This window comes from Tinamus guttatus, unplaced genomic scaffold (assembly GCF_059628265.1).
Source record: "Tinamus guttatus ecotype Peru unplaced genomic scaffold, ASM5962826v1 Tinamus_guttatus_pri_ptg000048l, whole genome shotgun sequence".
NCBI classification, from domain to species: domain Eukaryota; kingdom Metazoa; phylum Chordata; class Aves; order Tinamiformes; family Tinamidae; genus Tinamus; species Tinamus guttatus.
In genome coordinates this window covers 8,735-31,743 of record NW_028288582.1, presented here as the reverse complement: position 1 = coordinate 31,743, position 23,009 = coordinate 8,735, and the positions used below count along the sequence as shown (strand labels likewise).

Here is a 23,009-nt window from a genome sequence, read left to right as displayed (position 1 = left end):
TAGCCCCCTGACTAGGGAGAATCCATGAATGTTCAAGTGCAAACCAGGAGTCGGTGTCAGGAGGTCCAGATCAGAGCAGAGTGAGGCTGGGTTGAGCAAAATAGTTTGGAAGAGGTGCCAGCACAATGGGGCAGAAGTCTGATTCAAGAAGAAGGTCATAAGATACCTGGTGCTGAGAACGAGAGCTGAGAATCAGTCACTGAGTATGGCTTTGGGGCAACCTCTCAGCTCCCAAAAGTACTGGTGTGTCTGCAGTTCGGGGTGGAGCACATATCCTAAGGGCTCGGAAGCCAAGAGCAGCTGCCTGAGATGTGAATCACCCATACCAAAGACCACATTTTGAGATGCAGGACCAAATTCCTCTTTTGGTGGCAATTGTGCAAAATGGCAGTGAGAATAGACCATATGGGATCTAATGCAAGCGGATGGAAGAGACTGGAAACTTGCATGACCTCATAAATCATCCTGTAACAGATGTTCAGCAGATCATCACCGAATGAAGTTTATAGCAACCCAAGTGTTTTCCCCTTGCTGAGAGATCAGGGGTAACGAGATCAAGAGAAGCCTGTTTCTTTCCTGCTGAACTGAGCAAATTTTCTGCTCTTGCAGCAAGCCCGAACCATCCTCACCATCACCCACTGCAAAAGCAGACCAGTGGCCTGCACGGCAGGAGCGAGCACAGCCAGCCTGTGTTGAGGACATTGCATTGCACAATTCAGAAGGAGAGACTGAGGTCATTCCCAGAAGAAGGAAGATTGGATCTAGTTTTCACGATGGTTTTTTGATCACAGACAATCTCAGTTCTTGGGGCTGCAGCATGAGTTATTTGTCAGAGGAGCCCCGCTTTCTGATCTGGAGAGGTACCACTGTGAGGCTGGGGAAGAAAGCTGATGCTAACAAGCCGACCATGATGAAGAGGTGTTCTAGCTGTCCTTCACCTCCCTCCTCCAGCATCTTGGTCTTTTTTACTTCTATTTCATGGCCATTTCAGCAGCTCCCAAAATTGTTTCGTTCCCTTATGGAGTGTTGTATGCAATGAAGTCACAGGGCATGCGAGTGCAGGGGGAGGGAAGAGCCTGCACTTTAGGGCTTTATCCCTTTAGGTGTTCTGTTGCCCAAAGATCAAACATTTCACAGGATTATTTGTAGAGGAGTGGTCCAAACACTACCATAAACATATTACCAAGACCAGCAGAGGAAACATTGTTCTGAACTAAGACTGTGATTTCAGTAACCAGCCAAGACCAAACAAAACTGTGCGGCCTGCAGGGAAAATGGAAGCAATGGCTTGATCCTGTCTTTACTGCAAGGGTATCAAAGCTTTTACAGAAGAAAATTCTGGCCCAGAGATGTGCTATTCCAGTAGGTGTGCAAAGTGTTGAGCGCCTTTAAAATGTGATGGTGCAGCCACACTGACAAAACTGAGCATTTGGAAAGGTCTCAGAGGAGCTTCAGTGCAGATATTAGAGGTAATCCATCTAGGAAGGAATAATCTAAATAACGTCTACATAATGCTGAATTTGGAACATGTGGCTATGGCTCAGAAAAAGAGCCTGGAGTTGTTGTTGGCCGTTCTCCAATACTGTGAGGTGCGTGTGCAGCCAAAATAGCCACAAAGCACTTAGTATTATTATGAGGAGAAATATTGAGAAGAAAACAGGGGACACCATTTTGCAGCTAAATAAAACATTGGGGTACCCCTATTTTGAGTACTGGGTGCAGTTCTGGTCTCTGCCTTTCAAGAAGGATGTAGAAAAGGACAACTAAAATAATCAAAGCAATTGAGAGAATAAAGAGGCTGGGACCCTTCCATTGGGTAAGGAGAATGCTGAAAGGGAGATGATTGGGTTTTAAAGCATGATGAAGGTGGTGGTTTTGGTGACCTGCAGCTCTTCTCCAGGTCTTACAAGGCTAGAACTAGTGAGCACTGGAGCGGGATTGCTTCAAAGCCCAGACAAGAGGGAGTTGTTCCGCATGTGGTGATGAGTTAACTTCTAAGACTTGCTGCCGCAGGGCTTTGGAAGCAGACGGTGTCAGCAGGGTCAGAAACCATCAAGTAAATTAAAAGACAGTGAGTTCTAAATGAGTGCTAGACACCCGAGGCTTGGCTGTGCCGCTGTCATCGCTGTGGCACAGCCGTGGTGCAGGGGGAGCTGGAGGGACCGGAGCGAGTGCCTGTGCTTGTGTTCTTCCCCGAGGAGCATCTCCTCTTGCCCCATTCTCCTCTTGCTCCAGCTCCTCTTGCTGAACTGGAGGGACCCTGCAGCAGACCATGGGGCAGGTTTTGTGCTCTTACATAAAACTGCATTTGAGGAAGCACTCCTGGGGTAGCAGAGGAGGACACAGAGGTGAGGCAGCGTGGTGTGTTTCTAGGTGTGTTGTTGGCCCTTTCTTGCAAAGAAGGGAGAAAATCAGTCTGGAAGAAAAGCAATATATGGTGCTGAAAAACAGTTCTGCTTCCCTCTTCTGTGCTTGTGGAGTCATCTTCACCAATGGCTTTCAGGGGCCTGAAGTTGTAGTTCAAAGGCATGAAAGTCACCTGTGTGATGGAGCAATGTAGATCCATGAAACATAGGTTTGAAGTAAGGGTTGAGGAATCCATTGTGAAACGAAACTCCTGTGTTGGAAAAGTAACAGCAAGGAAATACTCATATATGAAATGGAAGAAGGAATGAATAGAAACCAGACCCTTTGAGGGACTGTGTGATGGTGGTGTCCTCAGTTAGATGGCAGTGGAGGGGACTCTAGGAGGAAAGGTGCCAGGCTCTGTGTGTCCCTATCAGCTGCATACAGAGAAGCCCTAACATTTCAGATGACTTTTGCTGGCTGCCCCTGTTTGCTCTGTAGTGTGGTATGAGAACTGAAATCTTGAAGCACACCAAAGAATTTGAAAATACTGTGTGCACTTTGATGTAAGGATTTAGTTGGAAGTTCCATGTTGTAGAGATGATGGGAAAGCAACATGGCAAATGTTTGGGTGTCAAACCCCTTTCCAAGGAGTCCTAACTCTCCTTCCATACCCAATGCTGGGTGGGATCCTGAGAAGGCCACAGTCTGCCAGAACCTTTTCCTTTTATCAAACATGCAGCATTTGTAGCACGTCAACACCGTGTGGTCAATGGAATTTCCTGAGATCTTTTCCAGCAGTGATGCTGTCCAAGTGGTCATTTCCCATTCTGGATTGGATTCCTCCTCTTGAATTGCAGCATTTTTCATGTAACTTAATTTTCTTTCATCTTGTAGCCTTTGGACCAGCTGTCCAAGTGATCTGTTTCTAATACTAACCCAGCCCTTCAAAGATCAGATGTTTAAGAGATTTCTTGGGGTTTTTTTTGTGTATGTCTCCCACATTGTTCTCTGTGACTTGGCAATTTATTTTATCCTGGGTTTATAAGATCCCTAGGATAGAAGTTCTCTTTATTGCCAGTTTTTGCAGCTGAAATCATAGCACAGAAGCATGTTGAGTTCCTCTTTCACCTCTTTTCCCACCTAGCAGCTCAGCAGTGACCACAAGGCTGAAAGGTCTGTTACTGACTTAACTCCTGAAACTGCTGCTTGTTAAACAAATAATAATACGGTCCAGTTTGGGATGGTACAGTGATCATCCTGTGCAATGTGTCCCTCAGGTCTGGGGCTGCTTTGGGGATCACAGTCACTTTGGGTACATAAATCCTCAGGGTAGTATCCACAGCTCTTGTGGCAATACCTAGGCTTATATATTAGGGACCTTAGAGCCACATTTCAGTTCAGCTTTAACAATACATCAAAGTCTTGTTTCTGTGTAATTTTTTTTCAGATTTGGGCAAGATTATGTTGTGATAGATGATAAGAACCAGCCATGCCAAATCAGAGATGTAAAATAAATCCAGGAGCAGACTTCTAATTTAAGATGTTATTTCACAGTCTGGAGGAAGACACAAACCATTTGTATTCTCTTGGAGTGTTTTGACAACTCTGACTGTCTGAGTGGAATTACAGACCCTTAGCTCAGTGCTGCCACTTGTTTCTTTCTGCTCATACATTTGACACAAGGCAGAACAGCAGTGAACTTCTCATGTGAAAGAGTGGCAAAGCAGAACCTAAAGCAAAGGATGAAGCAAATGGCCCAGTGGGATGTCAAGGACATACGGATAGGGGATGGGAAAACGTGTTAGACTTCACCTGTGCCTTCACTTTATCTGTGGGAATGCCTTGCCAGTCCCTGCAGACACATTTCTAACTTTTGGTTAAAACCTTCCCACAACTTTTTTTTTTTTGCAGAAGATTCAGTTCCGTTTGGCTCTCAGAAGCTTCCTGCAATACCTGACCAAACTTCACTACCTGGAAATGGTTTGGTTTTTGTCCTTGCCCAAGTGGCCACAGTTGACTTTGAAGCAGACTTTCCATGTTGTTAGATTCTCTGGGTTTGGGATCATTTGCAGATTGGATGTATGCTCTCCATTCCATCATCAGGCCCGTAACAAAAGCAGTGATCAGAACCAGACCCAGGACACATTGAGGAGAAAGCTCTGTTTCTTTGATCTTCTGTACTCCTGAGAAATCCACATCAGCTCCCCTTATCCTGGTTTCTAAAGGACAGAACACCTTGCAATAATCTGCTTCCATGTATGTACTTGTCTCTACATTTACCCCATCTTTCCCATGCAACTACTAAATCCTGTTCAAACAAATTTAATGAAGACATAAAGATCTCTGAGATATTAAATTCCTGGAATGGGCATGGACAACGTATGGCCTGAGACCATAGACCTACTGTCGTTGGTCAAGCGTGCAAGTAGGTAAGAGCAGGTTAGGCCAGCTTGGCAACCAAGAGGCAGTGGCTAGTTAAGACAGTCCAGCTCACCTGCCAGATGGTTAGCACGTTAGCAGTGGGCTAGCAGCAGCATGTGCAGGTTTTTGCCCAGCTTGCAGATGAAAGGAAAGCTGCTAAGGACATGCTGGAGTTGCCAGCCCTGTGTCTTGGTCGTGTGGAAAGCCTGCAGGTAACCAACATAACCAACATCCATTTGTCTCAGCACTTACCAGTCCCTTGGGTTTATGGCTTTTGTGAAGCTCATAAAAAGACTTGCATAGAACTTCTGCCAGCCAACAGGAATCACTTAGACTGACTGCCCTATAATTCTCAAGTACGCCCTATTCCTGACCTTTACTTGTGAGACTTCAGTCTCTTTCTGAAGATCCTGAAGGTAACTGCAAGTGGCTCAGAAATGAGCAGCTTCCATAGGTAGAGCAAGGTGAACACCATCAGACTATTGTCTTGTATTACAGGACCTTTAACTGCTCTTTGTGTAAGTATTTTTTTTCAAAAACTAGTTTTTAATTATAGAGAAAACGGACACTTCTCCATACTGGGCAGCTTTTTAAATGGAAATGCCTTGAATACATCATCCTCCTCCATTGCAAGGTTTACCTTCCCTCTTTCCCGAAAGTGAGGACTTGCATGGTTTCTTTGTCTTGGCCTTATTCATAAGATATTTCTAGCATTTTTTGTTACTTTTATGCTCCTGGATATTTGCCTCATGGGTTTCATTAGTCTCCCTTGGAGCAACTGGCCAGATGCTGTGAATGTCTTTGCCCCCGAGAATTTCCTTTTGAGAAGCACAACAAACCACTTCCCTGAGTCTGCTCCTTCCATAGGCTTTTGTTCAGATCTTTTCACACCTGATGAGACACTTAATAAAAATAGTTCAAAATGCTCAAAATTGTAAGGCATATCCATGAACAATTTCAAGAGAGAGATAGCCTGGACCCAAAGGGAATGTATATCCAGGGCCAGATTTTGACGTTCTGCTCACACAAAGCAGCGTTTGCTCCAGAAATGGTCTTGCTGCCTTATAGCAGTGATCCACTTGTACCCACTGCAAGTGCACACAGTGTGTTAAGAGTCAGCCTTGTAGGACTCTCACCAAAGCAATAGGCATCCTGGAATCATTAATGCAAATATATGCAATAATATCCAATAAGTTAACTAAAGATCTCTTTCAACCTTTTCATCCCTGTATTTTTTGCCTCTCTGATACTATTTATATGTATTTTGTTTTCCTTCCTAGGAACTCAGGGGGTTTTGCTCTCTAAAGTAAACTGCTGGGACTGGCCTGGAGTTTGCGCGAAGGAGAACATCACTCAGTTTCCTACCATCAGGATTTACAAAAAGGGAGGGCGAGCACTGACCTACAACGGCATGTTGGGATCGGAGGAGCTGGCCAGTTTCATTGTATTGTAAGTGTCTGTTAATGTGTCCCCACAAAGTAAGAGCAGCATATCCACTAGATCCTGTTCTGGATACTTCACTGCCTTTGAAGGGATGGAACGTGAAGAATGTGAAATGGAATTCCTTTCTGGAAAAATAATGCCAGATCTGGTTTTAGATCTGGTTTGGAAATTAGCTTAATAACTTTCCGTGCTTTTCATTGTCAGGAAACATCTATCCTTGGACAATCCATCTCCTGTCACTATCCCTCTCTCTTTGCTGGAATTCCTTCCCTGTTATTTTCAATGTGGGCCCCAATCCAAGAAGGCTTTTTGGGTCTGGTTGGAACCTCATAAAGCTGGTGGCAATGCCATTTGATTTTAGTGGAGTCAGAGCTAATTCCTTACTCTAGACCGAGGGAGTTCTGCCATTTAGCTGAGAGGCATCAAACCATCTTCCGAGCACAGGCAGGATCTCCGAGCAGCCAGTTTGGCTTCAGGCTGTTCTCTCCTCCCCATGACCAGGCCTGGTGTGCTGCTGTGACTCGGCATTGCCCTTCCTTCCAAGAGACAACTGGCTTCTGTCTCTAATGAGACGTAATAGTTGTTATGTTTGATCAGGGCGCTGTTGTCCTAATGAGGATTTAGGTTGCCTTTTTGTCTCCTTGACCACGAAAGTGAACAACAAGGTGCCCCATGTTGTTTCTTTGCCTTTCTGTAGGAGCCAAGTTTCCTGCCCTCTGAAGCTGGCCACAGTTGAGGAAGCAGAAGGCTATTTAAGAGGAGAGCTGCCACCTGAGCTTTCATCCTACCACCACGCTTCGGTTCTAGGAGTATTTAGCAAAGCCACGAGTGTAGGTTAGTGCTGTAATAATGGGTTAGATGCTCCCAATTAATTCCCGGTGGGAGAGGGACAATTCTGGGTGTTTGGAATTTCCTCCATATTTCATGTTCTCCAGGCGGTGGACTGTGTTTGCTCACATCAAGGCCTGCCAGGTGCAGCTCTTCCTGCTTGCTACAAGCAGAAGATGGTTTTAGATAACTCAGAGGATGTGCTGCTGTCACCAGCACCTGCGGGTGTATCTACCACACGTGTGTGGTAGCATCTGACAAATGTGACAGAGATCTGAGCCGTTGTGTTGGAGCAGTAGGAAAGAACAATGCCTGGCATGACCTGTTCCAGGGCCATCCCACCCCCAAGCAAATACGTTTTCCTGGATATCCAACCTGGACTTCCTAAGCCATAATTGTCCCTGTTGTTCCTGCCCCTTAGCAAGAAGAGTTTTTCTCTGTCACATTTGTAACTCGCCTTCCAAGTAGTTGTACGTTGCTGTTAAATCCCCTCTTAGCCTCTTCTTCACCTGATGGAACGAGCCCATCTCCCTCAACATTTCCTTGAGGGCCACCTACCCCATATCCCCGACCACTGCAATAGGCCCCTGCCAGACATTTTGCAGTTGCTCCATTTCCTTCCTGAACTGGGTCCTGAAACTGGGCACAGTATTTCAGGGATGGCCTCACAGGCGTCAAGCGGGAGGATTTGTAACTTCGCTCAGTCCATCCCTGGAATGGCTTCCCAGAACAGATGACAGACTAACAAAGCTGGAACTGCCCCAAAGGGGGCATCACAATATGCTCTTTCTTAAAAAAAGCTCTTTTCACTAGTGTATTGATAATTATTTTGTTGCCTCCTTCTACCACTACAATGAGAGTCCCCACCCTGCAACCAACAATCAGTCCAAAATGTTTTAATAAGAGCAAAGCGGCAACAAGATAAAAATACAGAATTCTTGCATCATAAGCAGCAAAATGCTAATGACACTGTGAAAAATCCACCTTTAGGCTTTGAAACAGCTGAGTACAGACACCACAGTGATGGGCACCAGCTACAAACACTAGTAAAGTTGCTGGAAGGAGTGATCTGAACATGTCGGAATTTGTCTCTCCCTGAAATCTCCACCAGTTCATTCCTGGCCAATGTTAGGATGGCAGAGTGATTGAAGCTTGGGAGAGTCCTGCTTTTCCTGCCCCCGTTTGCTGTGCAGTTTGCTTGTTATTTGAGTGCCACACAGTATCAGTGTGTTGCACGCCGTAGCTGTGGTACAGGATCCAGTGGGTCTTGCTGCAAGACAGAATATTTATGAGAATTACAGTGATTTTTTTTTTGTATGACAACCACATCTGTTAAAAAGGGAGAGGGACTTAAAAAAAAAAGAGATGTTGATCTTTTTGAAGATAAAAAATCCAGATGGTTTTCCATCGTGAAGCTCTATTGTGCCTGTAAACTTTGGTTAAATGCAATCAAACAGGTAGTAGGATTTCAGACAACACAGGGACTGTGAGGCAGAGTCTCTGCAAGGATCCAGCCTGGATCTGGCTAGATTTGTGAGCAGCTCAGGCTCTTCCCCACACAGAAGAAGATAATTTCCTTCCAGGCCTGCATTGTCCATTGAAACAAGAGGCCTGGAAGCTTCCAGCTGGCTCGGCGTGGAGATTGCCTCTTCCCTTGGGGCACGCTCGGTCTGCAATCTGGATTGGCATCTGCAGCCAGGATAACTCGGCCACAGATGCCGAGGGAGATGCAAAACACGATGCTTGCAAAGCGGGTACCCTGAAGGGAATCTGAGTGTCATTCCGCAACATATTCAAGTGGGGCAGGAAAGAGGAGCCAGCACCAAACCCAGGCCTGAGCCAGGGAAACCACACAGCTACCCTTATCAGCCCACAGACTTCTCTGGAAATTCCAGTGATTTTCTCATGGCGAGAATCCCTGCTCTAACCTGGACCAGCACATCGTCATGTCACTGTCATTTCCAGTTAAGTGAAACAGAGCAACAGGATGTCCAATTAAATAGAGCCCTGAGTATTTTTCAACACTTACATCAGAACTATATTAAGATCCTTTTCGGTTGCTGTGAGCCTGTCAGAAAAAAATGTAATTAAAATTTATTACAAAGAGATGCATCATAGCATTAGGACACTGAATGAGCAATCCCCTGGAAACTTGGATATCTTATAAGAGAGAGACTTATTTTGCCAGTCAGAATTTGGGAAAAAAAAAAACGTAAAATGTGTAATAATTGCTTAAAAATGTGCTTGTCCTTCAGTCACTCCTTCAGGTCACTACGGGGCAATGTGATACTAAACAAAATACATACTGTGATGTCTACAGTTTTAGCTAGTTGTCAAGAGATGGTTTGAATTAGTTTGTTGCAGGAGTCTGCAGTTAACAATAAGTGCTGTCCTGCTTGGTTTGAGACCCTTCTCTTTACAGCTGTTACCTCACACTGTATTTACCCGCCAATGGCCCTTCCATCACCCACTAGATTTGGTCCTGTAGCTATTCTGTGAGTAGTAAAGATTTTCAGCATAATTTTAATTTACAATTATTTAAGTCAGATGATGTCATGGGCTGGAAGAAGCCGTGCAAATATCCTGCAGGTGCTGCTGGAGAACATGATTTCGTGAGATGTTTTTCACTGATGCTGGGTGGATGGGGGCTTGTGCTTAAATCCTGCCTCTGAAAACTTTGCAGGAGCTGTAAACCCTTTCCTTCCTGGCAATCCTATTCCTTTTCTACAGTTCTCTGGGAATTAAAACAGCATCCTCAGAGGCAACTGATTTGTACTCTAGGAAATAGTTAAATTGCTGCTTTGTGAGTGCTTCATATCTGTAGTGGGACTGGGTGAATTTGGAGGGTTTTTTTGCACCAAATTACGACTGTTGCTGTGAGCTGTTGAAAACAAAGGGCTCTGACTGAAAACGAAGGCTGAAAATCAAAATCAGGGGGTGATAGGGAGGGAATAGCCCAGCTGGGATGATGCTGAGGAAATACCTGGGAATACCTGACACCTGGATCATGCTGAAAGATGTCTTGATTTAGGAGAGGATTCCTGCAGCCAGTGCCTCTCCAGCACAGCTCTGGAGCGCATGTTTACAGCTCAAGTGAGTGTCTAAAGATAAATGCCTGGAAGAGCACTGCCCGGAGGGATGTTGGATTTAAGCCTGCTCCTTTTGCTTCCATATGTACAGGAGTAGCTCGGAATCATCCCCATGGATTTCTCTCCGGCAGTTGGGCTGCTAACACATTTGCAGAGGTTTTGCTGGTGAGCAGCTCACAATGTTCCTAATCAGCAGGTCCTTTGGGCCCATTTTGCCTCAAAACTGATAAAATCAAGTGACTGAAGACTGAGCAAATCCCCAAACCAGGGTCAATATATCCCATCAAAATATCCAATGATATTTTCTCTTTCGCACAACAACATGAGCTGGCCAAGCTGTGTCATGAGGCCTGTGATGCGTGTTCCTTCTTACAACATCTGTGCAATCAATGTGCTACTCCTGTACGTATCCAAGCTTCTATTTGGGAAGGAACACAACTTGAAAGGGTTTTGTAGCCCCTGTGCTTCCAGGAGAGCACAATGGAAAATATTACTTTGAATGCAACTGAAAAGCCAGAGGCAAAAAAAACAAAAAGCGACCAATTTTGAGAGGCAGCCTCAGTCTACTGAGCTCTGAGTCACCAGTCTCAAGTGTTTTGATTAGGCAACTGTGATATGATGTTATATGTCACGAATAACACTAAACGGTATCTGAGTGAGATTTTATTAAGGTTCTAAAAGCAATAGATATTGGACCTGAATCAGGGTGGTAGCTCTTGGGGAAACCTGGCTTCTCCTCTGTGCTGCATTTCTCACTCTCTTTAAGCCGGTTTATACCCATACCCCCTCCAACTGTTAGTTGGAGCTGCTTTTTCACTCTCTTTTGTTTAAAGACAGTAGCCAGATCCTCGCCTGGCCTTCAGTGTGTGGGGATCAGCAAGGTTGCTTTTACATTCCTCTTTTCCTTTACATTCCTCTTTTCCTTTACATTCCTCTTTTCCTTTACATTCCTCTTTTCTTTTACATTCCTCTTTTCTTTTACAGTCTTCTTTTCCTGATGGTCCATGGAGCCTGTCCCAATCCTGACCCTTGCTGAGCTGCACTGCGTGTGCTGGCTTAGGCCAAAAGACACTCGGGGCAGTGGTTGGTTTATCTGCTGGGCACTTAACAACCCTCCAGCTCAGTCATCATCAGTCATTTCCAAAAGGTCACTGCGATTTATAAGATTTCTGTTTAGACTTATAATTGGTCTCTCATTTCAAAGAGCACTTAAGAGTCTTTAAGTCATTAAAGGAATTTTGCTTTCCATCAGGGTCTCTGTCGTGCAGAGCCTGGAAACTCGATGCTGGTGGCTAATGAGCAAATATAGCACTAAGAGGAACTTTCTCCTGATCCGCCCTGTCAGTAGCTGCCAATCCTGCCCTTCCCTAGCCTGTGGCCACTGGGATGCATCCATTCCTCATCAGCCACTAATCCTTTTCTCTGTTAGCAACTGAGAGTTTGTTGTGGGAGGGCATTAGGTACTCAGACACAGTGATTTGTTTTGCAGAAGGAAGCTGACACTTCTCTGTCTATTGTTTATTTATGTTTCTCTTGTTTTACAGCCAGGGAAGCATTCATGGAGGCAGGAAACATCTTAAGTGGCCACGTAACATTGGGAATGTATTTTGAAGATGATCCCTTGGCTTTGTAAGTTGTTTGTGTTTTCATTCAGTGAAAATTCAAGCTGCTGTGCGTTGTGTGAGGCAGCTCCCTAAGGAGGTATTACTTGCCTTGCTGGTTCAGGAGTTCCTTTGCCTGCTTTGTTTGAACAGTTTCATAATGTCACCTATCCATGAGATGCCGTGTGAGACAGAACAGGTCCTGGGCTTGCTGTTCCCGTCCAGGGAATGGGAGGATTTGGGATGTGGGTGCTGGAAACTAGGTGGAAAGCCCTCAAATAAACACCGTCTACCCATGCAGCTGCCGTGGACAGACTGCCTTTCTGTAGCACTGTAAAAGGTGTTAAACCTGTTGTCTCACCCAGCTTCCCTGTGGACACTCACATCTGGCTGCAGGATGTTTGAAACTGCCAATTCCAAGGAAGAAATCGCCTCTCTCATCTCTCCAGTTCATCTCACACTGTATTTTTCTTGAAAGAGCTGACCAGCCATTTCCCTCCTCTCAGCAGGAACAAGACATCACCACCATTTCCAAATGGAGTTTAGGAGTGGGGGCATCCTCTTTCTGGAGGAAAAATCATGGAAAATTATAGGAGCTTTCCTCCTGCAAATATGGGAAAGCTGAAGTCAAGGCTTTCTTGTCCAGTTCCTGACTGAATAAGAATGTTAACTGCAGGCTTAACTTTAGACATAATTAGACATAATGGGATTTGAGTGTGTATCAGTCCATGCACTTATACCTGAGATTCATTCCACCATGGGGTTAAGTGCTTTGACTCAGACTGTAAGAGATATTTCAGTGCCTGCAGATGGAGCTAAATCCAGAGGGGATCTTTAAATTGTTCTGGTGTCTCATTTCCATCATGAATTACATCCAGACAGAGTTAAAAGTGTCAGAAAGTCCTTGGCCTTTTGTCCAAGTATGAGCAGTAAAAGCTATTAACACCACAATGCATTATTTTCATTAGTTTCCTTCAAATGTGCTTCATCTCTACTGTTTTGATGAGACATTAGGGCATTTTTGTGATGTGCTTGAAGAATAAAATTGTAAATATCTGGCTACCGCATCTCTATTAACCCAGCTGAGTTCAAAGCACCAGCCCCAGTCAGAAGTGAGGCAGTGGCAGGCCCTGTTCTGCACCAGAGAGGCAGAGCACTGCGGAATTTCAGGTGCAACAGTCAGAACCAGCAGCAGCAGGGTGAAAAACCCCAGCCCAGAGACCAAGGCTTCATCCCTGATCATCTCTGCCAAGCTGATAGATGGAAAAAATGGAAAAACATGACAGAAATCAGGTGATCTTGCAAAGCAAAAAGACATCAATAGAAAAGGTCTGTGTATTGTCAGCAGCAACACGTGCAAGAGTGTATTCCCATCCTGCAGCAGTGCTGTGGAGTGTGCTCCTGTTTAGTTGAAACAGTTAATAGAGTTTATATAGATGTTCATTCTGCCAAGTTTGACTTTTGGCTGCATGGAAGATATTTTTAATTATGATCTTTGAGTGAAGCTACTGTAGATGGTCATCTTCTCAACGTAAGTAGAAAGTAAACACTTACAGGAATTCCTTATGCAAGAGCCAGGCTCACTTCCCTTCTTAAGAAGAGCAAAACTTTTCTTCTGCTAAACTCTCAAGGAGGAAATGTTTGTGGCTCCCAAGCCACAGAAAGCTGAGACAGAAACCATTCTTCTTACATTTTCCTCTACTGAGGGAAGAAGGTTACAGATACATCAAAAATGTTCTTAGCAAAACTGTTTGCCCAGCAAATACCTTCTCAGTGGGTGAATGTGAACAACGTGTTAAGGAAGAAATGCTTTGAATGAAGTATTATTTCTTTCTCAAATACTTAGATGCCCTATACCCCTGCCAAGTGTTTGTTTGCAGATGTTTTATAGTTAAATGCAAGTCTCACATTGCACATCTAAATGCCTCAGCTACGTGAATAGAAACCTGTCACGAGCAACAATACAACCAGTTGCTGTGTGTTACCATGTGGCCATGTCACCAGTAAAGTAAGAAGCGATTTCAAGGTAGACATGGAGAATGTATTGGTCTTCTGGCAGTATTAAGCAACTTCTGTATCTCTTTAAGGCCTATGGAAGTTTGAGAAGTACAAAGTGCCCCAGAAAAAGCTTGCAGTGGGTGTGTTTTTTTCCGGACAGATGAGTGTTGTCATGGGGGAAGTGAAAAGCCTAGATATGAGTCAAAAAGCATGGAAACATGTTGTCTGCCTGGCTTAGTAACCCTGCGACCCAAAACTCCAAGATTTTTCAAGCAAATTTGAACCAATCTCCATTGTATTCGGAACTGTTAAAATCAGTATCCAAGCTGATTTTGCCTGGACAAACCGCAAAGGGAAATATAACTGGTTGTAAGATGATTTTTCCATGAGCTGTTTTTCATTAAAAGCAATTAGTGTTCTGCAGTAGACTGAGTCTGTGTTAGATCTTTCTCATATGGAAAGAGGAAAAGGCAGACCAGATTTCTTTTGAAACAGAAATCAAAGGCCTTCCGCCTCCACACCTCCACAGACCAAAATGTCCCCAAATCTCCTTGCACGGAGATAGGCAGCAAGCCTATCTTCACTTATCTTAAGACTCTTGGTTTTAAAAGAAACCACTCTGTGCATTTGCAAAAGAAGTCACCGCTGTGTGCGTCTGATTTTGCTGAGAGAAATCACGCTGGTTTGGAGCTGGTTCATTGAAGAACCTGTGATGGTAACTGAAGCCAAAGAGTGAAGTTCAGGTTCCAGTGGGAAAAGTGAAGGAACGAGGGAATCGAGGGAAGGGTGGAACAGGAGGAGGGCTCGGTGTTGTCACCACGTGGACACCAGCAAGCTCCAGCTCACCGTGTGGTCAGTGAACTCAGCAGGCCCCGTTGTCTGGTGAACCCGTTTCCTCAGCCCAGGAGGCTCCATTTCTATAGGGGCAGCCCAAGTCACCTGCTCTGCTTGAACCTCAAGACTCCTCTTTGGTTCAGGGCCACCCTGATCTGGAGTGAGCAGCTCGTAGGGCTCAGCACTGTGGGTGCTGGTTGGGAGCAGATGCTTCCCAGGGACCTTCACCAAGGTTCAAAGCCAACACCAGTGACTCACCCAACCGACTCATTTCTCCAGCTGAAGGTCTGACTTCCAAACAGATTAAGAAACTATTCTTATGCTTTCTACATGTAGGAGCTGGGCCATAATGCTCACCTGCCATCTGACAGGACCTACCCAGCTCCATCTGAGCCTGCTGGTGCAACGCAGAGGAGGAGAAAATGCGGGTTGAGCCCTGCATTCTTCAAGCACATCTCACGGTCTCACTTCCCCAGCAATTCTGGTGTCACAGCCTTTGAGAAAATACCATCAGCCTTTGAAAAATAAACTGCAAAACCCCAAAAACGGTTGAGGCAGTTTCCTTCCTCTGCCTCACCCTTCTTCTAGGCTCTAACATCTGGAGTCTTCAGGACTGAAGTTCCTCTAACTTCCAGAAAATAGTTCTCCCATCACAATGTGGCCTGTGCCTTGTCATTGCTCACACTTCTGTTATTTTTGCCTTTTCCACCTGCTCAGCTTTTCTTTCAATACCCTCAGATCTTTTTACCAGAAGAAGATTGGGGAACAAAAAATGATCTGATTTTTCTGCTCCGAGAAAGTTCACAGGCCATATGTGCTCCTGTAGTGTGATGCTGGCCTTCAGCAAAACAAATCATGTTTGCAAAGAGGCTGAAATTTAAGGCTGTGGAGCCCAACTCATGTAATTTGGTGTTTGTAAGAGGGAGCCCCTTGTGTCTGCCTGCCTTAGGAGATAGAGTTGGGTAGGTGTTTGGCGTGAAAATGGAAGAGAGGCAAGTGCCAGCAAAGAGTTTAGGCTGTGGTGTTTTCAATTTTTCCTCTTTTTTAGGTGCTGGGGTTTCCTCTGCAGAAGGGAGTGGTGTTTGTGCACATTTCATGTGTGGTGCAAGCCGGGCGAGTGCTTGTTTGGGAAGCGCCGGCGGGTCCGTGGCTGCCGCCGCTCTCCCCATTGGCTCAAACCTGGCCTGGAGAGACGGGGAGGGGGCGATGGAAAAGGCAACACGTGGAGCCTGCCTCTGTGGGGAGCAGTTTGGGGCTGTTTGGGGCTGTTCCTTCCCTCCTTGGACCCTGAACAGCACCATTTCTATCCCCCACATCCCCAGGTACCGGCTCTGCGTGCCAGATTCCCCCTTCAGTCCTTGTAACGCTCCCTCTTTTTCAGGTCCCGTAAATACGCAGTGTCTCCTCCAGCCCTGCTCCTCGCCAGGAGCAGAGATGGGAGCGTGGAAGGCATTGCTCTGTCCAAACAGAGCGCGCAGGACATTGCGCAGATGATCAGATACGAATTGCTGGACACATTTGTAAGTTAAAAATATAAATAAATAAAAAGTAAGTGGTCATTTGCAGAAATGCTGATTTTAGCACGGAGCTAATTTTTCAGTATTTCTATCATGTTGAGTTGCATTTGTCTTTAACCTTTAATTCTGAGTTGCGTCATGCAGTCCGGACAGGGATCTGTTGTTTGCAGGGTGGTCCTTTGGGAAAAGACCCTGCAAGTCCATAGGCTGCCCTGTGCTTATTGCCACAGACCCACTCGTGCCTTGGGCTGGCCTCTGGCAGCGCCTCCTTCCCACCTCTTGCCCACGAGTTTCAGAAGGTTTTTGTAGCTGTGACATGTGGAGCTGAGCGGAGCCTGCCCTGCTCCTCTGCTCCCAGCCCTGCTTCAGGAATTGGCTCCCAAAGTGCAGGGATGGGGGGAGGCAGCTGAGAAGGGCACCAGCAACATCCCAGCACCCACATTTGTGCTTATGCTGCTCCCAATCAACGTCCCAGCACCCACATTTGTGCTTATGCTGCTCCCCTTCAGCGTGGATGCTACCGCTTTGCTCAAGCGCCGCGCACGTAGGAGCAGGAAGGCTGATGCTGTCCTGCTCTCCCCGCCCTGTAAACCCCAACTTCTTGTTTTGATCTCTTGCAGCCAGAAATTACGGTGCAAAATCTTCCTCACTACTTGCAACTCAGAAGGCCCTTCCTCATCATGTTTAGCAATGGTGACATCGGGCAGACGGAAGGCGAGGAAATGCTGAAGCTGGCAAAAAGAAGACCTCAGCAAGCATTCGTGACATGCTGGTTGAACTTGTGAGTGTGCAAAAACCTCCTTGTTCCTTTCCGTTACCTCACAGCGTTTCAAGGGAAGGGCAAACTGAGTCTGCAATTACTCAAAGCACTTATCTAGCTGGTAATGGGATTATTTAGTCTGAAATCATAATGAGTTGGGAGTCCAAACCATTTAGCAATGATTCAGTACATATTCTGGACAGCTGCAAAGTAGCACCGTGAAGTAAAATGAGTGAAAGTTAAATGATGACAGAAATAATTTTTAGTAGAGTAAATAAAGTGTTCTCAGGGGTTTTGCATGGTAGCTTGACTTCGGCTCTGGAGCATTTTTTGTTTTGTAACATTTGGGAGAAAAAAAGTAGATTTGCCCCTCTCGGGTGTCTTAAAGTAATGATGCCATCGGAAGTACAGCAGGGCAATTACTGATTGTTCATTGGGAGAAGAATGTTCTCAGTGCACCTAGAAGTCCTATGAGACAGACTTAGAAAATAATCAAGAAACAAAACAAATACCGGAGCTAAGAAATAAAAGAAGTTGCAGGAGATGATAGAATCTTTTTTATTTCTCCCCTCCCTAGTGCATTTTCAGTTTTTAGTCTTCACTTACTTTGCCCAAGACACCTCACTGACTTAATCACAATGTGCTTCAAAGTCTGGGAAGCATCTAGCAGCGTGGGCAGAAGTTTACTAATGGGGAATGCACACGTTTTAAAAGAGGACGATTTGTTTGCCAGTAATATGCAAGAAATAAGAGCCCCTGGAATTCCCCCACCTACACATCTGACTTTGTTCTACTTTACTGAAAACAAAAATGCAAAAAATAGAGAGCTGTTCTTTGTCAGGGCAAAAAAAGCATTTCCACAAGAGAAAGCAGATTGTAGCCATTGGCTTTGAAAGAATAACATAATCCTAGAAGGAAGACCACATTCCCATGGTGAGGGCCAACTCAGAGTGCATCACCCACCCTGAAAATAGTACCTAAAGGACTCATCATCTTCCCGTACTTGTCCTCCCTTCATCTCGGTCGCGTGTCCCTTTCTGGTGTCTTTGTCACTTGGGGGTCGTTCCAACTCCTTGTCCCTAACTGCTGGCTGCACAAAACCGCCTTGTGGCTGCCAAGGGACAGCACCACATGAGCCCTGCTGCTTTGGTTCCTCCTGTCCCTTGGGCCTGCTCTGGGCTTGTTGCAGCTGCAGGGTGGTGGCACTAGCAGGGCTGGGCGATGGTGTTGTCTCCAGTCAGCCTTTCTGCTTGCAGAGAGAACGGCCAGCCGTGGAGGAGGCCAACTTGGTGGGACTGCTGGACACGGGGCATTCCTGCCTCCCCTGCTCCTAAAAAATTCTCATGGAGGAATTCACACCGTCCTACAGAACATGTCCCAGCTGTTCCTGCTGCTAGGGGATTTCTTTACACATCTAATCTGCTGTCCACTCACTTTCCATGAGAGCTGGCTAATTGGCTTTTTAAACTCCTAATTAATTCACAGTTAATCCAGAGCTCCTAATGCTGCTGTGAGTTTCTACAGCGGTTCCGTGGACAAAACTTGTGCTAGTGGGCTTTGCTGGATGTGGCCCAAGGGCTTTGGTGCTCGGGTGGTTCTCATTCATGTTGTACTGCCAAAGTGTTTGTCAGCAATTTGAATCTCATCTTCTCCACAGGAAGAACACCCCTGTAGGCCACGGGATCCTGAAGGCCTATTTTGCCACCTTGCCTTCATTGCCTGTTCTCGTCTGGGTGAACCTTCACACGGGAGGTCAGGTATTCAGCTTTCCACCAGGCCAGCCCATCACTGAAACAAACGTCTTGTCTTGGCTGGAGAAGCTAAAAGCAGGATTGGAGATTCCCAGCAGTAAGTGGACAAGCTTTGGTAACGTTCCTTAGCACGCACTGTTAGCTCCCGGTGTGTTTATGAGAAGATGTTACGTGCAATAAATTGTCTGTTCTGGAATTTAATGATGGAAAAAATAGCTATTCTAAGTTTGAATTGCAGAAGTACAAATAGTCCGGCCAGAACAGAATAGCCGTATTCGCGAGTTTGCTTTAGGATTGTTTAATGTTCAGAGCCAAGTGTGAATAGCTCTGAATTGAAATCTCTTCCCTGTAATAATCCCCAAGCATCGCGTTGCTCTCCTGGGGCTGGACCTGACCTTCTGCAGCCCAGCTTGGTGACAAAAGCTCTCCTGGCTCCCAGCTGCCAGCAGAAGAAACAGATGCTCTCCAGGTCTCTCCCAGGACTTTTTCTGGACAGGACAGTGTGTTGTTCTGGTCATTGGGACATACAGGGTTTGCTTGAGTTGTGAAGCGTTTCACTATGTTTTTCCCGCCTTGTTCAATCTGCTGGAACTTTGACGGAAGGCAGAATGTGCCTTCCTAACATGTTATCCATGGGATAAGGTGCAACAGAAGGGTTTGGGGCCTGGAGAAAATCCAGCCTGGGAGAATGCTGTGAGGAAACATCACCATGTGCTTGTCCCATACACCCTACCCCTGCCAGGATCCTGCTGGGATGGACCCCGGTGTCACCCCCAGTGGCTCTTCCTCTGTCTGTAGCTGGAAGGGCTCCTCGAGAAGGTGACACCGAACACTCCATGCTGGGTCTGACTCGGAGTCCCTCCTGGGAGAACCTCCCTCTTTGCCATAAGGACACCAGCTCCCCTAGGATGAAGTTAGCCTTTGGGAAGACACAACATGTGGCTGAAGGCTGGCTAAGCCACTTTTGGCCAGCTAGCCACTCACCCACTCTTTCCATCTCCACTGCTAAAAGCTCTTTAGCTTTCCAGCTTTGGGGGGTGCCAGGGGGATGCATAGAGCATTGGGCAGCACGTTGGGTGACCGAGGGCTGTACCAGCCAGCACAGCCTCTTTTCTCAAGCTTTTAACCACTGGGAACTGTGTGATTAAGTCTTAAAAGGAAAAATGAGAGAGCATCCTCATTTAATGGGGCTGCTTCCTCTCTGGATAGACAACAGTCTCCTCTTACTCCTGATGGTAATGCTCTGTCATTAACACTGTTCTTTGAGGTCTGAATGTAAAATCTACCCACCAGAGGATAGATACAGAGTGTTGCCACTTGTGAACGTACAGTTTGTGTCTCTGAGGATGGGGAAGCCCCCTTCTGAGAAGCTGAGCCCTGGCAGCTCCAGTAAATGTTAAGTCACTTTGTCAATGGTTTGATTTGAGTAATGGTGTTAGTTGTAGAGAGAGAGAAAAAAATGTGATCTTGAAGAAATAAATATTTAATTTTGCATCTGCTGGAAGAGTAAGAAAAAAAAAACTCGATTTGAAATGAGTATATCTGTAAAGTCACCACAGCCTTTTAACTTGCTCATATCTGTCTGTACTCACTTATCAGGTACCTTATCTGAAGCAGACTGGAAGCCACCTCTTCCTGCGTACAACTTCCTCCAGATGATGGAGACGACAGTGCCCGAGTTCACCCTTCACCCCTCGTTCAGCCACGGGGACCCGCGGGAGCCGCAGCCACCAGGAAGCTCTGAGGAGAAAGCCCCAGTCGGAGAGGAACAGCCCGAGGAGCCCGGGGTGACAGCAGAGAAGGGCCAGTCCCCTGGGAGGGACCTGCGAGGGACAGCCCCGAGGCTGGCAGGGAGGGAAAAGAGACACAGTGAGCTCTGAGAGCTGGAGATCCCCCTCTGGAAATGGGGAGAAGGGATGGGACAGTGCTCTAGAACTGTCTCGCCATTTCCATCCTCTTCAAGCCTTCTGCAGCAGAGAGGTGTTTTTAGCAGAAAAAAATAGTGCTGAAGGGATAAAACAGCCCTTACGTTTAAAGGCAAGTTCCCCATTGCAGTGTGTCAGCACTTCTGCCATGCCTGTGGTTTCTGCTACCAGAAACGTGTTTGTACAGTTTATAACTTGGCCCTCCTGTGTGCAATTCCTGTTGCATTGCATGGTCAGTCATGACAGCAGATCCTCACGGAGACTGCAGGGAAGTTCTGCCTGCTTGGTGCTTCGTGGGAAGGCAGAACGAGCTCCCTTTGCTGCTAAGGGTTTGTCTGCTCAAAAAACTATGCTGGAGCAGTTGACTCCATATGTCCCATTCCCTGGGTCACTAAGTCTCTCAATGATGCTTTGGTTCCTCGGAGCAGGAAGACTGTGAGTGGCTCCAGGATGAAGAACAGTTCTCTCACGTTGGCTCCACTATCTGTGGCAGAAAGTTCTCCTCAAGAAGTTTTAAATCTGCCAAGAAACTGTGTGTAGCAGTGAGGGCAAACATACCACTCGCTCCGTGGCTGCAGTGTTTAAACTGGCACACGGTTGTGTTTACACCTGAGTTTGGGGAACTGAATTCCTGAGCGTGTTTCTTCTCAGGCACTACAGGAGAATCTGGCTGAAGTGATTTTATTATGAGGTCCATAACTCAGGTCATCACAACAGCCGTAAATACCCGGAACAAATACAAAAGAAGGTGCCAGCAAAGCTCGAGGACAGGTGGAAGAAGACTTTGCCCGGTGCTGGAATCTTCATGGCCATGAGCCCAGGGCGTTATTTGCAGCCTCTGCTCTTCTTCTCGGTGACAGTGGTGAGGCTGGTACCATCTGAGCTGAAGTTGGTGCAGGGATAAGGTCTGCAGGGAGATGAGCACTTTAGAAAGAAGGGCAGGGCTGGCAGTGCTGGGGACAGGCAGCTCCGGTGCAGGACAGAAATGTGTTCCACTTCCTCGTCTAGACGGAACGATTCGGGCCTGGGGAAGCATCCTTCTGGCCTTTACTCATGTTCTGGGACAGCAAAAGGCCTTTAATTCCTTTCTGAAGGGTCAGACTTTGCAGGACAGCTCTTGAGCGCAGGATTCGGTCCAGGGAGTCCAGTGTGGTCGAAGGGAAACTTTGTCTAATCCTGCTGGTGCTCCCATTGCCTTCAATAACCACAAACTCCATTCCACAACATCCCTGAGATGTGCCAGGAGGGGTGAGTTCTGCTCCAGAAATCAGAGGGAAGGAAAAACAAACTAACAAACAAAACCAACATTGGAAATGACTGCTTGGGGTGTTGTGAAGTCTTTCCCCTCCTGCAGGCAGCCCACCTGGTGGGAGCATTTTGCAGTGCTCAGAAAGGGACCGTCCTGAAGCCCCTTACTGAAACGTATCGTGTTTGTACTTAATGTCAGGCTTAGAGCCAAACTGTGTGTTCCAAGTTCTAATCTAGCAGCAGATGAGAGTCTGTTCCACAGCGGAATATTCCTTGGAGAAGGAGCAGATCAGTGTGGAACCTGCTGTGGGTTCCCATCAGTCCTCAGCTGCAGAAAGATTTTGTACCATGTTGTACCCGTTGTAGGTAGGTCACTTCCAGTAATGTCCCTGCTGATGTGACTGGTGCATTCCCTGCATCACTCCCCCACCCTGTGCAGTGAAGTGTAGTATCCAAAACGATAACTAATTTCTTAAATAAACTATCTCTGAAGTACATTTAATCTGTATCTATTCTGTGTGTGACAGCACTGCAGCGAGTGGAGCATCTGATGTCCTGGACCGGGATGTTCAGGGCTGGAAGCACTTCCAGGAATGGCTCCCGCAGTCCAGTTCACGCGCAGCAGGAACTTCTTAGGAAGCTTTTGTGCAATCCAAGGAGTGTTCCCGGATCCCTACTGTACTTGGCTGCGCTTCAGTTTTCTCCCAGGCCGCTGCGGTGCCAGAACAGCAGCCTGTCACTAGGGGTCAGTGCCACATCTCCGTTATGCCGGGCAGAAGTTTTCTAGGGGGAAAAACACTCTTTGCTGGAGTTATTTCACTGGTCCTGGAGAATGAGATTCAGGGAAGGGGTGTCCATTGGATGGAGAGCAGGATGCTCGTGCCTGGCGGTGAGAGGATGCTGCTCCTCGGCGTGGTGGCTGTAGCCAACCTGGAGGACCGAAAAATCCCCGTTCAACTCCCACATCAACAGCAGGGTCCTGCGGCCCCGAGGGTCCTGGCGAGTTTGGCCATGGCAGGAGCCAGGATCCAAACGGCAGGTCCCTGCGGCTGGAGCTGCAGGTGCCTGACGTGGCTCGGGAAGGGACACGCTTGTCCGCGTCTCGCTGCTGGCACCGCCGAGCTGGCCGGCAGCTGTGTTTTATAGATCTGCTGGCTCTCATCGTGGGTAGGTCACAGTTCCAGACCACATTGGGCCTGGCTTTGAGTTTGTTTATTTTACCTTTTTTTTTTCCCCCTTAATGCA

The 23,009-nt window shown here is 46.6% G+C and overlaps 1 protein-coding gene across 1 annotated transcript in view; it reads left to right on the top strand.

Annotated features, from left to right (window-relative positions):
* TXNDC16 (thioredoxin domain containing 16) overlaps nt 1–20,512 on the top strand; it is a 34,260-nt gene extending 13,748 nt beyond the window's left edge. Inside the window, exons 13-19 of the mRNA XM_010217552.2 lie at nt 6,051–6,219; nt 6,911–7,047; nt 11,675–11,759; nt 15,945–16,083; nt 16,701–16,861; nt 18,498–18,688; nt 20,191–20,512. Coding sequence (XP_010215854.2) covers nt 6,051–6,219; nt 6,911–7,047; nt 11,675–11,759; nt 15,945–16,083; nt 16,701–16,861; nt 18,498–18,688; nt 20,191–20,471 — 1,163 coding nt within the window. The 3' untranslated portion in view covers nt 20,472–20,512. The remainder of the gene's footprint in view (nt 1–6,050; nt 6,220–6,910; nt 7,048–11,674; nt 11,760–15,944; nt 16,084–16,700; nt 16,862–18,497; nt 18,689–20,190) is intronic.
* Nucleotides 20,513–23,009: the final 2,497 nt, after the last annotated feature.